The 18297-nt window shown below is 42.2% G+C and overlaps 1 protein-coding gene across 1 annotated transcript in view; it reads left to right on the top strand.

Moving 5' to 3' along the window:
* The window catches only part of nsmaf (neutral sphingomyelinase (N-SMase) activation associated factor), a 79530-nt gene that overhangs the window by 56893 nt on the left and 4340 nt on the right, over positions 1-18297 (top strand). Inside the window, exons 26-30 of the mRNA XM_078397414.1 lie at positions 2124-2247; positions 6402-6485; positions 10287-10437; positions 13335-13437; positions 13575-13684. Of these exons, the coding sequence (XP_078253540.1) occupies positions 2124-2247; positions 6402-6485; positions 10287-10437; positions 13335-13437; positions 13575-13684 (572 nt within the window). The remainder of the gene's footprint in view (positions 1-2123; positions 2248-6401; positions 6486-10286; positions 10438-13334; positions 13438-13574; positions 13685-18297) is intronic.

The raw sequence follows: 18297 nt of genomic DNA, 5'->3' as shown, positions 1-18297 counted from the left end.
ATGTTTACCCTGGTTGGGGCGAGTGGAAGTACGGGGTCACTACTTAAATAAACGGGAAGGCCATTTCGGACTGAAATTAACAATTTCTTCATTCAGACATTGTTGAATCTTTGGAATATCTCAATCCCAGGAAGCTGTGGGGGCTCTCAGTGTTTGCCAGCAAAACTGAGGTTGATAGATTCTGGATGTTATAGAAAAAATGGTGTTGAAATAGAAGATGAGTCGTGACCTTACTGAAAAGCGGTGGTTATTCTGAGGCCTTGCAACAAGTTATGTTGTTAGAAAGCACAGTATTTCTGGGGTAATACACTGGGGTGGATTGAGGTTTGGTGACACAGAAAACAGAGATAAAATAAATGGGTGATTTTAGGGTTGAAGACTGTGGCTGGTGAGGTGCTGCAGGTGTTGGAGTATCTGTCCACACTTTCCATTAATGACTTGGTTGAGGTATTCAGCAGAATTTATCCAAGCTCCCTGGGTGAAGGTTTGCTCTATCAGGTGGATGCAGAAAGACTTCAGGGTGAACTAGATGGATTGAGTGAATAGGAAATAATGTGATAGATGGAATATAATGTTGGAAGATAAGAGATTCTTAATTAAGAAAAATGTAAAGGTATTGCATTTTTAAATGTGAGACATTGAAAGATTTTGGTATCAAATGGGCTTGGGTGACCTTGCACAATAATCATTGACAGTTAATGTGCATGTCAAGGAATTAGGAAAGCATGTAATGTTTTGGCCTTTATTTTGAGAGGATTTGAGTGCAACATTGGAGAAGTCTTGCTCTAATCATTTAGAGCTATGGATCTGGATTATTACGTACAAGTCTAGTCTGCCTATCTAAAGAAGGATATACGTGGCAGAGAAAGTGTAGCAAATGTTTACCACATTGACTCCTGGGATCTTGGATTTTCATAGTTGGTTTAGAACCCATTGAGTTAAAATAAAAGGAAATCTCATTGAAATGTGAAGAAAAATCTTATGGGGTTTAACAGGGTTAAGAAGAAACTTCTTCACTAATTTCTTAAGAATTCTCAAGCTTTGAGGGCTTTAAGAGTCCGGGCAGTGAGTACATTCTTGACCAAGATCATTAGATAGTTAAATATGTAGGAATCAAGAAATATGGGATTGGGTGTTTGGGTAAAAGGGTCAGACATGATTTTATTGAAAAGCAGAGCAAGCATACAGGGCTAAATAGCCTACCCTTGCTCATGCTCTTTTCAATTTTTTCAGAGGGAGGGGGGGGTCTTGACTGAGGTACTGAATAAGTACAAAACAATTGCTTGAAGTTTGCGTTACTAGAACAGGAGAAGGAGTGGAAATGTTGGATACGATACAAATCACTGGTTAGACGTCACTGGTTACAAGTCAGATCTGGAGGGAATGCATCTGCTGGCAGAAGTATGAGGTGTTGTAGTCTTAGCGATTAATTGTAGTGCATTTAATATTTGCTATGCATAACAGCCACAGCAAGTGTAGAGGAGTAATGGGTGGGTGCATATCTAGTGATCTGTTTTGTCCAGGATGGTATTATGTTTCCTGAACATTGCCGGAGCTGCACTCGTCTATCACAATCCCGACCTCTGTTTTGTGGATGTTGCGAAATACCTGGGAAGTTGGGTTCTGAATCATTGCTGCAGCATATCAACCTTTGATCTCCTTTCGTAACTGCAGTATTCATTGGCCTGCGTGTTTTAAATTTCTGCTCAATATGCACACTGTTGGTATAAAGTTATGAAACAGAATGGTGGTAAAAGGTGAGATATTATTCTGATTGGAGAGATGTATGCAGTTAATACTGTTTTTGGCAGGGTTTTGGGTTAGAACCATAGCTGTTCCTTGTCATGGATGAAAGATGCTTATGTGAATGAAATACAACATTAAGATCTGGAATTAGTGGTATTCCAAATTTGGGTTTTGATAAATTAAGGTGTTTCAGTAATCAAGCAAAATGCTAACTGCTAAGACAATTGTATTGATTTAGAAACAATGAAGTGTTTTAGAAACTGAGGAAGTGGTTTGCAATTAAATTGACTCTTCCATACTATAAAATTCTGAAATTAACTTGTATTTAGTTGGCCCATCAAAAATTGATGCTCATAGTCTGATATTTTATCTGTTAGGTATTTTTACTCAGTAGCCTATGGGCGACGACAGGATACTCTGATGGGTCATGATGATGCTGTTAGCAAGGTCTGCTGGTTCAACGATCATTTATACACTTCTTCTTGGGATTCTACTGTCAAGGTTAGTATTCTTGTTAATAACTGCAACTGATTTTTACCATATTGTATTTGGTTTGGATTACCCTTTTGCAATCTTTAGATTAGGAAGGAAGCAGATAATTAAATTGATACATAAATGCAATTGAACATGTATAATCACAGTTATATTATTTGCTTGCAGCCTTGCTTCAGTAACAGAACTCATTTCTGCCTTAAAATCAAATGGTTATGGGTTTATGCCCTACTCAACGAGTTTAGAAGAATGAGGGGGGATCTCATTGAAACCTACTGGACAATGAAAGGCAGAGATAGAGTGGACATGGAAAGGATGGAACCAGAGGGCACAACCTCAGAATAAAAGGACGTACCTTTATAATGGAGATGAGGAGGAATTTCTTTAGCCAAAGTGAGGTGAATCTGTGGAATTCAATGCCACAGGCAGCTGTGGAGGCCAAGACATTGGGTATTTTTAAAGCAGAGGTTGATAGGTTTAAACCAAAGATAGACACAAAAAGCTGGAGTCACTCAACGGGTCAGACGGCATCTCTGGAGAAAAGGAATAGGTGATGTTTCGGGATATGACCCTTCTTCCGACTGAGAGGAAAGGGAAACGAGAGAGAAAGAGGATGATATAGAGAGATATAGAGCAAATTAATGAAAGATATGCAAAAAAGTAACGATGATGAAGGAAACGGGCCATTGTTAGCTGTTATCTAGGTGAGAACGAGTTATAGACAATGAGGCTCAACAAAACGACTTTGAAGCTAGTAAAATGTCTTGGGTGGGAGAGGAACAGAGTGAGAGGGGATGCAAGGGTTATTTGAAGTGCGAGAAATCAATATTATTACGGCTGGGTTGTAGGCTGCCCAAGTGAAATATGAGGCGTTCTTCCAATTTGCGTTTGACCTCACTCTGGCAATGGTGGCCCAGGACAGTGGGAGAATGGGAAGGGCAATTAAAGTGTTTGGCAACCGGGATCTCGAAGAAGTGTTTCGACCTGAAACGTCACCCATTCCTTCTATCGAGAGATGCTGCCTGTCCCGCTGAGTTACTCCAGCTTTTTGTGTCTATCTTTGGTAACCGGGAGATCAGGTAGGCCCAGGCGGACTGAGCAAAGGTGTTCGGTGAAACGATTGTCCATTCTATATTTGGTCCCGCCGATGTATAAGAGTCCACACCTTGAACAACGGAATCCAAAGATGAGGTTGGAGGAGGTGCAAGTGAACCTCTACCTACCTGAAAGGACTGTCGGGGTCCCTGGACAGAGTCGAGGGGGGAGGTTTTTGATTAGTAAGATTATCAAAGGTTACAGGAGCAGGCAGGAAAATGGGATTGAGAGAAAAACATTTCAGCCATGATTGAATGGTGGAGTGGACTCCATGGTCGAATGACCTAGTTCTGTTCCCATGTCTTATATCGTCTTATAATCTAGGTTAACACGGTAGTGTATCTGTGTTGCATTCTAATGTATGGTTTTTCAGATAAATTAATGCTTTCAGATGTAACGTGTTAATAGAAAAGTATTAAATTTCTCAAAATGTCCTGCCTGTTGTTCTTCCCTGATCCATCAAAACCTAAAATATCTTTCACATCATCACTTCAGTTGCTTTAATGTATAGAAGTTGACGTATATTACTATTATGATAGTGACTTTATTTCAAAGATACATAATTATTTGTGAAATATATTAAGATGTCTTCACTTCCTGGGAATTATGATATAAAAATATATATTTTTTGTTTCTGTCAAACTCCTTTGAATAAATTTACAGTGGAAGCAACTGGTAGCTTGCTTTAAATCAACTTGTTGCACTATAATTATAGCACATTCCATTGGAGATATCACTGTGTGATTACAGCACAACAGGTACACACATCTCTAATTATGAAAACAGAAAATGTGCCTATTATCAATTGACACTTCAAAATAACAGAACATTTTTGAGAACAGTTAGATGCTATGTACCCTTTGGTGAAAAGAAGTCTGACTTTCAGAAGTTAAAATAACTCATCTCAAGAACAGAAAATCTGTTAATTGACTTCTCAATGACTAATGTCTACTCGAGTTTTAAAACTGTTTTTTAACCACATTAGCTGACTCAGGAACCAAATATGTCTGAAAAAGTTAAAGGTTACATTTCTGATCAGTGGTCTTAGTCTAAACTTGAAGTTTCACAATTTCCTTTCCCAAACCGACAAGACTCTGTATACTGAAAGTATTCGCATTTATCAGATCTAATCTGTACTTCTGATTAGTTTTACTCCATTTCATTGGGAAATTTTGTGCTCCATTGAAATTGTGTATTTAAGGGAGGGCGAAGCTAAAAATCTCCTGTACTCACCAAGCAAATTTAGCAAAATGTCATATCTGGAAGGCTGGGTTTAAATGCAAGCTATTTCTACTTCCAAAACTATCCTTGATGCTTAAGCTGTCCATTTTTCAGTTTTAACTCTTCATTAGGGGCATCACAGTGGTAGAACTGCTGCCTCACAGCACCAGAGACCTGGGTTCAATCCTGTCTGCGGATTCATTCCTGACCACGTGTTCTGTGTATATGGAATTTGTATGTTCTCCCAGTGACCGTGTGGGCAGGGCCGTCTTAACGCATGGGCCTGATGGGCACTTGCCCGGGGCCTCACGAGCATAGGGGCCCCATGCTGATCTGTGTATGTTAAGTGACTTGCAATAAATAAATACTACTTTTAAAATGTAAGTTCAATAAGTGCTTTTTTTGCAACATTTTCGGTCTGTTTCGCAACAATTAGCTCCCTAAGTGCTTCTCACAGCGATCTGTAAGTGCTTTTCGCAACAATGTAGCACCCTAAGTCCATCGCTAAGTGCTTTTAGGTAAGTGCTTTTCGCCGGCACGACAGGGGGGGGCTGGTAGGGAAAGGGGGGTGGGGGAGAGTAACGGTAGGGGCCCCAGTACACTGCTTTGCCCAGGGGCCCATAATGCTGTAAAAACGGCCCTGCGTGTGGGTTTTCTCCGGGTGCTCTGCCTTTTTCCCACATTGCAAAGATTTACAGGTTTTACAGGTTATTTGGCTTCTGTGAACTTTACTAAAGTCTTTTAAGCTTTAGCATCTTATTAAACCAGAGGTGAGTCTCAGTCTCATATCCTCTTTGTTTTACAGACTAGAGCATAATCTCTAATAGGTAGGAAGGAAATGCAGATGCTGGTTTACCCGTTTATCCATTCCTTCTCTCCAGAGATGCTGCCTGTCCCACTGAGTTACTCCAGCTTTTTGTGTCTACAATCTCTAATATCATCTGCTTCTGCCCCCCTGTTGCTGAAACAGTCAGCTGAGCACTTGCCACCTTGATTTCAATTGCAATTCCAAGTCCCTCCATGAACTCCAGCTGAGAAGCCCTTAACTCCACCATCCCCAGCCTTCCTCACCCACTGACTAGTTGTACCTCTAACTTTTACTCAACATGCATTCTCCTCTTTTTATATACAACAGCTGTCTAGTCCTCTCACTCTGGAAATTACTAGAATCCCTCACCTCCTCCTCCCCTTAATACAATGGCCAGATATTTGACCATCCTTTTGTGTATGCTACTCTTTCAATTTGATATGTGTTTTTTAATAAAGCCTCCATGGTGTGCTGTGAAACTTTTAACTACCTAAAAATGCTGATATGCATATCAGAGATATGTAAAAAGATAAAACACAAACAACATGCCCAGCAGTGATTTGTGATGCCTGTGTGTTCACTGTTATCCTTCACAGGATCATCAGGTTTGCAGCTTGGAGAACTGTTTTTGAATACTGCTATTGTTGCATTGAAATCAATATTCATTTGGGAATTGGGCAAGGGATGTTTATAAAATGAATAAGCACTATAGCAGATGTGAAGGATTTCCCAGATTTTTCATTTTATTCACAGAATGCTGCTTCACTCTTAGTTTATTGTAACTAAGCAACAATTGAACTATTAATAGTTTTGTTGTGCGCTGTACTTTCAGTCCTTTAAAAAGTAATAGCTGAACAATATTTCTACATTTGGGTATGTAAAAAAAAAAGCTTTTTCCATTAATGTAGGTAATTGTTTTGTCTCATAAAATAGATTTAATAATTTATTAATTAGTCAAATGGTGAATAATCACATTTTGGTATCTGAATATCATTAACTGAATAGCATTAATCTGAATAGCACCTTTTGTTGCTCGTAGGTCTGGAGGTGCGCCTCAGGCGATCTCTCTACCTCCCGGAAGAATAACTGTGAACTAATGGGTGCGCTGGAACACGAGGCAGGTGTAAGTAGCCAGTTTGAAAGTATTTTGGTCAATACAATTTCCTTTATTGCCAAAGCTTGAAGCAAAGCAGGATTTTTGTTTCCGATTTTCAAAAAAGAACATGAGCAAATATCAAATCATTGTTTCTGCTGAAGAAAAAGACGAGGCATAGGCAGGACAACAGCTGGGAGAAAGAGGAGTCTATATCACAGAAAACCATTACTTTGCATTCTACCACCTGAAGTACATAAGTACATGGAGTTAAAATACTTAGCCAGTATACAGGCTAGATACAAGTTATAATAAGCATAACTTATCAAAGGTAACAGATTTTTATGGTGATTTAAGAAAGAATATTGCTCAGGACAAAGGGGAGAATTAGGCTGTGGAGCTTTTATGTCCACTGAACTGATTCGAAACTGCTGAAAAGTCAAGCAAGAGATTTATTTGATCTCACCGAGGCACATGTTTCAGTTCTCTTTCAGTTTTCTTCCTCTTCAAATATTCTCTCCTCCTTGAGTTGTCCCTTGGGACAAAAGATTACTCCATTTCAGTTCTGAGACAGTTGTGAGAATTGCAACTCCTCAATGGCTCAATAGTTACTTTGTTGTCACATGTTCTTTAATACAGTGAAATGCTTTGTTTTGCATAAAATACAGTAAAATCATACTGTACATAGGCACCATCATATATAAGTAGAAGAGTGCAACAATTGCAGGGCAAAAAAAAGTAGATTTCTTCTGAGGCAATACACAGAGTTGCTACTTTTCCGGCACCAACTTGTACCTTTCAAATATTAAGTTCTTAAAAAAATATAATCTTGTTCTTAAAAGCCCTTTGTGGTAGCAGTGGCACTGTGTTGGTAGTTTAGAGGACAGCCTGGCCAGGCGATGCTGTCGGTACCTTTCACCGTCAGTCCAACTTCTGTACGCTTGTCCAACTTCTGTGGCACCTCCAGCAGGGTTTGATCTATGCGATCCATTGGCTGCTGTAGGGCCTCCGGCGGGCTACTCCACTTACACCTCAACCTGCCACCACCACAAATGCTCTGTCTTTGCGCGTCCTCCTTGTCTTTCACAGACGTGGCAAATGGTGGCTGAAGGGGCAGGTGGGTTATTAGTTTGTGAGGTGTGCTTGGATCATTTAAAACAACTTGATTTCCGAGACACAAAACACCTTAAAACATGATGTTTGCAACAACCTGGAAGGATAGTAAAGAAGTTTCACCCATCTTAAATATTTTTCTTTTGTAATGTTTTATCAGCCATAAAACATTATGACCACCTGCCTAATATGTTGTTGGTCCTACGTGTGCCTCCAAAACAGCACTGACCCGCCGAGGCATGGACTCTACAAGACCCCTGAAGGTGACCTGTAGTATCTGGCACCAAAACATTAGCAGCAGATCCTTCAAGCCCTGTAAGGTGCGAGGTGAAGCTGCCATGGATCGGACTTGTCGATCCAGCACATCCCACAGATGCTCAATCGGATTGAGATCTGGAGAATTTGGAGGCCAGGGCAACACAGTCAACACTTCATCATATTCCTCAAACCATTCCCAAACAACGTGTGCAGTGTGGCAGGGTGCATTATCCTGCTGAAAGAGGCCACTGCCATCAGGGCCATTGCCATGAAGCAGTGTACCTGTTCTGCAACAATGTTTAGGTAGGTGACACTTGTCAAATTGACATCCACATGAATGGCCGGACCCAGGGTTTCCCAGCAGAACATTGCCCAGAGCATCACACTCCCTTCACCAGCTTGTCGTCTTCCCACAATGCATCCTGGTGCCATCACTGACCTCGCGCAACGATGAGCCTTGGGCGCACAACACCCTGTTGCCAGTTGTGGTTTGCCCCTCCTCGGACTGCTGTCGGTAGGTACTCGCCACTGCTGACCGGGAGCACCCCACAAGCCTTGCCGTTTCAGAGATGCTCTGACCCAATCGTCTGGCCATAACAATTTGGCCCTTGTCAAAGTCGCTCAGGTCTTTACTCCTGCCCATTTCTCCTGCATCCAACACATCAATTTCAAGAACTGACTGTTCACTTGCTGCCTAATATATCCCACCCCTTGACAGGTGCCATTATAACAAGATAATCAATGTTATTCACTTCACCTATCAGTGGTCATAATGTTTTGGCTCATCGGTGTAATATTTCTATCTTGGAAAACAAAGTAATGCAAAGTAGTCTCTTGGCTTTAAGATGTTACAGATAAACGAATGTCATAGAATCATACAGCATAGAGACAGGCCTTTTAACTCACCCTGCCCATTCGACCATCAAGTACCCACCCAAAATAATCCCACTTGGAACATTGTTTTTTTTATTGTTAGCAACTGTGTCATTCTGAACAGCAAGAGGAAAAGATTTGCAGTACAAAATAAAATTACAGATTCTGGAGTGCAAAAATTATTTGCTGTATGGTTGATTGTTTTATATATTTAAATGCAAGGTTGTTCATTCAGGGAAATTATAAAGTTGTTCATTTTCAAATAAGAACTGTAAATGAACCAGTGACTACGGAGATGTACAGGTCCATTCCAGATTACAAATGCCCGACCTCTCTATACCCCATACATAAGAATGAGTGTTTGGAGAGGGAATGGGGGATATTACTTGAAATTGGAGAATTCAAAGTTCAATCCATTGAGATGTAAGCTACCCAAGTGGAATATGACGTGCTGTTCTTCTAGTTTGCATGTAGCCTCACTCTGGCAATGGAAGAGGAACGTCAGAGAGTGAGACGGCACAGTCAGAAGCAGGTCCTTCAACCCAACTTGCCCAGGCCGACCAAGATGCTCCACCTATGCCGGCAGTGCACCTGCCCGTGTCCTGTCCATGTATATGTCCAAATGTATTTTAAATGTTGTTATCCCGAATCAGCCACTGTCTTTCCAAATGCATATATACCTTATCCTTCACAGGGTCTGAAGTAGGGTCTCGACCCGAAACGTCACCCATTCCTTCTCTCCTGAGATGCTGCCTGACCTGCTGAGTTACTCCAGCATTTTCTGAATAAATACCTTCGATTTGTACCAGCATCTGCAGTTATTTTCTTATATTATCCTTCACAATTCTCTCCAGTAGCTTGCCTGCCGCAAACATTAGGGTCCACACCAACCAACGATCCCCACATATTAACACTGTCCTTCACACACCAGGGACAATTTTTACATTTACCAAGCCAATTTACCTACATACTTGTGCGTCTTGGGAGTGTGGGAGGAAACCGAAGATCCTGGAGAAAACCCACCCGGTCACAGGGAGAGCGTGCAAACACCGTACAGACAGGACCCGTACCCGGGATCGAACCTATGTCTCCAGAGCTGCAAGCGCTGTAAGGCAGCAACTCTACCGCTGCACCACCGTGCTGCCCGACAGTAAAAACAGAGGAGAGATGCTGATTGGGAAATTTGCCTATCTCCTGTGGCTCTGCACAGAGATGACCACTTTTGTTTATGAGAGGCCCCATTCTCTCTCTAGTTACCCTCTTTCCTTTAATATGCATAAAATCTCTTTGGAGTTTCCTTAATATTATCAGCCAGAGCCATCTCCTGCCCCCTTTTGGTCCTCAGTTCCCAAAACACCTTATAAATGGATGTCATAGAATCACACCATAGAAACAGGCCTCTTAACTCGCCCTGCCCATTCGACCATCAAGTACCCACCCAAAATAATCCCGCTCTTGGAACATTACTTGGAACACTCCTTCAGAGATACACAACTCCAGTTGCCTATACCTGTCCCGTACTGCTTTTTGAGTTTGAGTTTTGAGTTTTGGTTTGTGATAATAAATGAGTTGTATTTTTTTTTGCAGGTAAATACAATCTGCTTGAATCCTATAGGCACAATGCTTGTTTCAGGCAACAAAGAAGGGACCATTAGCATTTGGGATCTCACCAACTTAACAATTTTACATCAAATTCCTTGCCATTTAGGCACTGTCAATGATGTATCATTCAGTCCTGGTATGTTTCGATCCTAAATGTTTTTGTATCAAATACATAATTTTGCTGTACTGCATGTTTTACAGGTACACAGACGTGATAGCCTGATTTATTTTTGACTGCTACGTTAATAAATTTTTGCTCTACTCCTAAAGTAATAGGTTTAAGACAAATGTCTTCCAAATTTTGATTGTAGTTTCCCTATGGTCTTTCTTTACTATCTGTATCTGATTACTAATTTTTTAGCAATCTGATTATTACAGGTAGTTCTGATATAATGTGTGTTTCCATGACATTAATTGGATATAACCCGATTAATGAATTGAATTAGGAGACAATATTCATATTATATGGGTGGAATTGGCTATGATGTGATTTCAGTCAGAAACTAGAGAATCACTGAGAAGTTACTTTGAAAATTAACAAGCAGAAAAAAAGGCTGTACCTGAAAAAATAAATCTGTGTTGGCATAATGTGACCTCTTCACAGTACTCAGATACCAGTCTCTTTAGAACACAGTTGCTAGTTTTACTGTGGAAGGCCAAGCAATTACTTCTAATTACATTTGTGCAACAATACTATTAAGTAATAGTATTTTTAGTTTAATTTAGTATTGTGAGTTTGCTGTAAATTTGTAGCTATTAAAAAAATAACTTAAGTTTTGAAAATCCTACAGGAAAATAACTTTGTTATTGCCCATATGATATTCTCAAGCCCCTAACCCCCACCTTTTTATGGCACAATTTTCCATAATTTGAGTTTTCCTAAGAATGCAACTATTGTGTTACAGCAGAATTACCTGAACTTTTAAAAAAAAGGTGCAGATTAAGCTTAGAACATGAAGTGCTGGAGTAACTCAGCAGGTCAGTCAGCATCTCTGAAGGACCTGAATAGGTGACGTTTTGGGTGAGACCCATTTTCAGATTGATTATAGTGGGGGGAGTTATTTTCCAGCTTTCTCCCCTAATACAATCAGCCTGAAGGGCCTTCTTGAAAATCGTCTGTCCATGTCTTCCAAAGGTGCTGCCTGACCCATTGAGCTACTCCAGCTTTGTGTTCTGCTCAAGATTCCAGCATCCGCAATTCCTTGTGGCTCCAGATTAAGCTTATGCTAGTTTGATGTAAAAATTGGTTTATATAAACATAGCACAAAAAGTAAGGAAATTTGTGTTTGGTAGATTATTTATTTGTTGTAACAATGCTTCTTGGCAATAAATCTTATACCGTTGGAAAGCCTGTTTATTTCCCTTTTAAATGGTGCCACATTTGTAAGGAACATGCATTTGTGGGATGAGCAGCAGAGCTGAGTATATGGGTTGCGCCCATGAAAAAATTGCCAAATCTTCTCTGCCAATGCCAAACAGCTTATTCTGCTGTTGCTATTGACTCTTGTTTTAAGCTTCTGGTACCCCAGGTGCTGACAATCAGGTGCCTGATTGGCACCTGATTGGCAGCATCTGTGAGCATGGGCCCTGCTACAGTGGTCAGTAGGTGTCTGCTCCAAGAATCGGCATGCCACGTTTGACTGATCTGGATAGGGCCCGTGCGATAGGGCAACTTCAAGCTGGTGTTCCGCAAAACCAAGTTGCGGCATTATTTGGAGTGAGCCCTAGTACCATCTCCAAAGTGAAGGCCAAGTTCCATATAACGGGGGATGTCAGAGACAGGCCGCGAAGTGGGCGTCCCAAGAAGACGACACCCGAAGAAGACCGTTTCCTCACCCTGTCAGCACTTAGGAACCATAGGCTGTCTTCTACAGATTTGCAGTCAAGGTTTGCAGGACGATATGGCCGACGGCTCTCTGCCCAGACAATTCGGAACAGACTGCACGCAGCCGATCTCCAGTCTCGTAGGGCTGCCAGGAGGCCTGCCATGACTTCCCTTCACCGTCAGGCCCGTTTGCGCTGGTGTCGGCAACACGTGCACTGGAACCTGAACATGTGGAGGAACGTTATGTTCAGCGATGAGTCCAGATTCTGCCTACGGCAGTTGGATCATAGGGTCAAAGTGTGGAGAAGACGCGGAGAACGCTATGCTGATTGCTGCACCGATAGAGTAACATCTTTTGGTGGAGGCAGTGTGATGGTGTGGGGCGGCATCTCCCTCACTGGAAAAACGAGGCTTGTCATCATTGGAGGCAATCTCAATGCAGAGAGATATCGAGATGAGATTCTGCAACCAGTGGCAATCCCATATCTCCACAGTCTGGGACCGAACTCTATCCTCCAAGATGACAATGCTCGCCCCCACAGAGCAGGGTTTCTCAGAGACTACCTCCAGAATTTGGGAGTGGAGAGGATGGAATAGCCTGCCAGCAGTCCTGACCTCAACCCCATTGAACACTTGTGGGATCAGCTTGGGCGTGCTGTTCGTGCCAGAGTGACCAACACAACCATGTTGGCTGACTTGCGACAAATGCTGGTTGAAGAATGGGATGCCATCCCACAACAGTGTGTGACCAGGCTGGTGACCAGCATGAGGAGGTGCCAGGCTGTTGTGGCTGTGTATGGTTCTTCTACACGCTACTGAGGCTCCTGTTTATTAAATGAATAAATTGTTAAATTGCCAATATGTCTTGTTTCTTCAGACTTCAATCATCCAATCCACCAAACAACACCGAACAAAAGTCAATGGCAGAATAAGCTGTTTGGCATTGGCAGAGAAGATTTGGCAGATTTTTCATGGGCGCAACCCACATACTCAGCTCTGCTGCTCATCCCACAAATGCATGTTCCTTACAAATGTGGCACCATTTAAAAGGGAAATAAACAGGCTTTCCAACGGTATAAGATTTATTGCCAAGAAGCATTGTTACAACAAAGAAATAATCCACCAAACACAAATTTCCTTACTTTTTGTGCTATGTTTATTATTGAGTTGAGTAAATTCTGCTAACTTATTGAACATTACAATTGCAGATAGTCGACACGTTCTCAGCGCGGGAGAAGATTGTTGTCTTAAAGTAATTGACGTACAGACAGGGATGCTGATCTCCTCCTTGCCTGCAGATCAGCAACAAAGGTAAAAGCTAGGAATATAACATTTTAATAAAATCAATGGGATCGCATACTTGAAACAAATAGACTTGGCCTATGAAATGAAGTTGAATATTCTGAGAATCAGAACAAAATAATCGTAATATTTTATTGAATGTGCAGGTGTTTTTACTGGGATGGAAACACTGTTCTATCGGGCAGTCAGTCTGGCGAACTTGTAGTGTGGGATCTGATGGCAGCAAAAATTACCAAAAAGATCCTTGCGCATTCAGGTATGACTTTGGTTGTTTTTCTATATTTGCCTATCACAGAGATCTCACCTTTCCTTGTGTTTAATCTAGTGTAGTGTTTTCATTGAAATGACTGAACTATTCTATGGTTAAATATTGGAACTGCCTTGTCCAAAGCCATTTTTCCATAATGGACAGTGGCATCTTTATTGGAAATTGACTTACGAAGCTTCATTGCCTAAGCACAATCCAGGTTCTTTCCATATTGTTATATATTTTTTGTGTGATAGCATTGTTAGAGTAGTGGACTGCAATTAGCCCCAAAGAAATAAACAACCAATCAACAGAAAGAAAACAATTGTGAAAACTATCCCAGCCAATTTTGGATGGAGAAAAACAAATCTACATGGTGAAATAATCTATTGGCCAAAAATGTCGTACTCATCTTTAATGGGCCATTAAATGCTGCTGCACTTGCCGCTGATTTATGGTGTGAATTCAGCTTTGGCCTTTCCAGATTCCTGGACACCAACATGCTGCCTGCACTCATTCTGATGCATTATGATGAGGACCAGAGAGGCTACAGGTAATGCTGAAATATGCATAACCCATCAATGAAGCAGCAGAAAAAGCCATGAACGCTACCTGGGCCATGACCCAGGCTTTGCTCAATGAGCTCTTCGTGTTTATATTTCTCATGGTCTCGGAAGAGGCTAATGATTCCATCAAATCTGTACTAACTCAGAACAACCCCATTCATTCAACTATTTCCCAGTAACCTGTTCTCCCTGCTATGTCCATCAACATATTTAATTGGAACCTGAGAGGCATCTTTTTCACAGAGACTGGTGGGTTCCCAGAGGAGGTAGTTGAGGCAGGTACAATAGCAATATTCAAAAGACTCTTGGCCGGGTATACGGATAGGAAAGGTTTAGAGGGATCCAAGCCAAATGCAGGCAAATGGGGTAGCTTAGATAGGGTATCTTGATTGGCATTGGATGAGTTGGACAATAGGGTCTGTTTCCTTGCTGTATGACTCAATGACTATAACTAAGGGCAATTTACAATGGCCATTTAACCTACCAACCAGCAAGTTTTTGGGATCTGCAAAGCAACTGCCAGGAGGAACCCTCCTGATCAGAGGGAAAACATGCAAACTGCACACAAACAGCACCCTATATCAGAAACGCACATGGGTCTCTGGAACTATGAAGCAGTAGTGTCAACCACTGCACTACCCGACCATCCTGACTTAGGAATTGCAATTATTTTTCAAAAATTAAAATGTGAGAAAAACCAAACCAGTTGAGAAAGCTAAATATGTTTAAACATGCTGAAATAAAAATCCAAATTATGATGTTCTAAATTTAGTTGATCATCTTAATGGAGATGAACAGGTTGCATTAAGTTTAAATTGTGTCAAAACAGATTGGTTTGCATATGCACCAGAGTGAACAGAGGTCGGCGAGACCAAGCTCAGGCTCGGCAATTGTTTCACTGAACACCTCCGCTCAGTCCGCCTAGGCCTGTGCGATCTCCCGGCTGCCAAACACCTAACTCTCCCTCCCATACTAACCTTTCTGTCCTGTGGGGCCCAACACAAATTGGAGGAACAGCACCTCATTTTTGCTTGGGCAGCTTACAACCATTGATATGAATATTGATTTCTCTGACTTCAAGTAACCCTTGCTTTCCCTCTCCCTAGTTCTCCGATTAGTTTCACTGTCCTGATTAATTTTACTGATATTTTACTGATTGTATGCTTCTTTGTCACCTTCCCCCAGCTAACAATGAAACATTGTACATTTCCTTGATCAACGTCTGCTTTGATATGTTGTTTTCACACCTTACCCTTCTATATCTTTAGTCTCCCTCTTCCCTCTGTCTGAAAAGGATCTTGTCCTGAAAAGTCACCCTTTTCAAGAGATGCTGTCAATCTCGCTGAGTTACTCGAGGATTTTGTCTCTCTTTGGTGTAAACCAGCATCTGAAGTTCCTTCCTACACATTAACTTCATTGACTTGTTTCAGTGGGCAGCATTGACTTCTTCCTGAGCCAATTTGAAAACAATACTTGTAGTTGAGAAGTTGTGGTTGGTGAAGCTATGCAATGGGTTGAAGTACCTAATGGATCACCTTCTTGAATTACTGTGGCATCAGTGGTAGGCAAAACCATTTGATCAACTGTGGCATGCTCAACCACTTTAAAAGTGAATCTTGTGTCTTCCGCTGAACAACATAACGATGATGGTTTTCCGTTTGATCTCAGTCCAGATCACATCCGTGTATCCATCATCAATGCCTTAAAAGCCCAATTCCTACTTTACCCCCACAAGGGGGTGTAAGTTCCTGCAAGTAGCTGCAACTGCAGAAACTCCCATTGGTCGAGTCTTTTGACCTTTGTGCATATTTCCACTGCTGCTGTTGATTTATTTCTTGCTACTTCTCACAAATGTTTGTGCTCTCTCACCTTATTCATTCCACCAAAGGATGCAGAAGAGAGCTGCCCTGCCCCGGACTTTCTCAGCCATTCCTCTTGAAATCGAGCATGGTACATGTTAATTTGAGTCTTAACCGGTCTTGTCTTCCAAGAGTATTCATTAGACAATAATAATAATAATAATGCATTACATTTATATAGCGCTTTTCAAACACTCAAAGACGCTTTACAGGGATTACTAGAACATAGAGAAGAAAATAAATAGATAAATAAGTAAACAAACAGAAAAAGGAGACAGAAGGTGAGGTGACGGTCAGTGGTTGAAGGCAGTGCTGAACAGGTGAGACTTCAGTGATGTTTTGGATGTGGTGAGTGAGGAGGAGTCTCTGACGGTTTGGGGTAGTGAGTTCCAGAGGGTGGGAGCAGCGATGGAGAAAGCCCTGTCCCCCCAGGATCTGAGTTTGGTCCGGATGGGGGGGGGGACAGGAGGTTGGCAGCAGCAGAGCGGAGGGTGCAGGTGGGAGTGTGTCTGTGGAGGAGGTCGGTCAGGTAGGATGGGGCCAGGTTATGGAGGGCTTTGTAGGTCATGAGGAGGATTTTGTACTGGATTCTCTGGGGGATGGGGAGCCAGTGGAGCTTGTAAAGGACGGGGGTGATATGGTCACGGATCGGGGAGTGGGTGAGTAGACGGGCAGCGGAGTTTTGAATGTATTGAAGTTTACTGATGATTTTTGAGGGTGAGCCATAGAGGCTGTTGCAGTAGTCCAGCCGGGAGGTGATGAAGGCGTGGATGAGGGTTTCTGCAGCTGTGGAGGAGAGGGATGGACGGAGACGGGCGATGTTTTTGAGGTGGAAGAAGGCTGTCTTGGTGATGTGTTTGATGTGTTTGTCGAAGGAGAGGGTTTGATCAAAGATGATTCCAAGATTCCGGATGTGAGGGGAGGTGGATACTGGGAGACCATCAATATTGAGGATGAAGTTTTGGGTGGATTTGGTGAGCGTTTTTGGACCAATGATGATGATTTCGGATTTGTTGCAGTTGAGTTTGAGGAAATTTGATTGAAGCCAAGATTTTATTTCAGTGATGCAGTTTGTCAGTGTAGAGTGTGTGGTGGTGGAGATTGACTTGGTGGAGATGAGGAGCTGGATATCATCGGCGAAGCAGTGGAAGTTGAGACCATGACGGCGGATTAATTGACCAAGGGGGAACAGGTAGAGGATGAAGAGGAGGGGGCCAAGGACTGAACCTTGGGGGACACCTTGGGGGAGGGGAGCGGTGGGGGATTTACAGTTGTTAATGGAGATGAACTGGTGCCTGTCGGAGAGGTAAGATTTGATCCAGGATAGGGCTGTGCCGGTGATGTTAAAGGAGGTTTCAAGTCAGGTGAGGAGAATGGAGTGATTTATGGTGTCAAAAGCGGCAATAGGTGCAGGAGGAGGCCATTCGGCCCTTCGTGCCAGCACCGCCATTCAATGTGATCATGGCTGATCATTCTCAATCAGTACCCCGTTCCTGCCTTCTCCCCATACCCCCTGACTCCGCTCTCCTTAAGAGCTCTATCCAGCTCTCTTGAATGCATTCAGAGAATTGGCCTCCACTGCCTTCTGAGGCAGAGAATTCCAGATTCACAACTCTGACTGAAAAAGTTTTTCCTCATCTCAGTTCTAAATGGCCTACCCCTTATTCTTAAACTGTGGCCCCTTGTTCTGGACTCCCCAACATTGGGAACATGTTTTCTGCCTCTAACGTGTCCAACCCCTTAATAATCTTATACGTTTCGATAAGATCTCCTCTCATCCTTCTAAATTCCAGTGTATACAAGCCTAGTCGCTCCAGTCTTTCAACATATGATAGTCCCGCCATTCCGGGAATTAACCTAGTAAACCTACGCTGCATGCCCTCAATAGTAAGAATATCCTTCCTCACATTTGGAGACCAAAACTGCACACAGTACTCCAGGTGCGGTCTCACTAGGGCCCTGTACAACTGCAGAAGGACCTCTTTGCTCCTATACTCAACTCCTCTTGTTATGAAGGCCAACATTCCATTGGCTTTCTTCACTGCCTGCTGTACCTGCATGCTTCCTTTCAGTGACTGATGCACTAGGACACCCAGATCTCGTACGTCCCGTTCCTAACTTGACACCATTCAGATAATACTCTGCCTTCCTATTCTTACCACCAAAGTGGATAACCTCACACTTATCCACATTAAAC

This window comes from Rhinoraja longicauda, chromosome 4 (assembly GCF_053455715.1).
Source record: "Rhinoraja longicauda isolate Sanriku21f chromosome 4, sRhiLon1.1, whole genome shotgun sequence".
NCBI classification, from domain to species: Eukaryota; Metazoa; Chordata; class Chondrichthyes; order Rajiformes; family Arhynchobatidae; genus Rhinoraja; species Rhinoraja longicauda.
The sequence above is the reverse complement of the archived record's forward strand: the minus strand, read 5'-3'. Positions and strand labels throughout refer to the sequence as shown.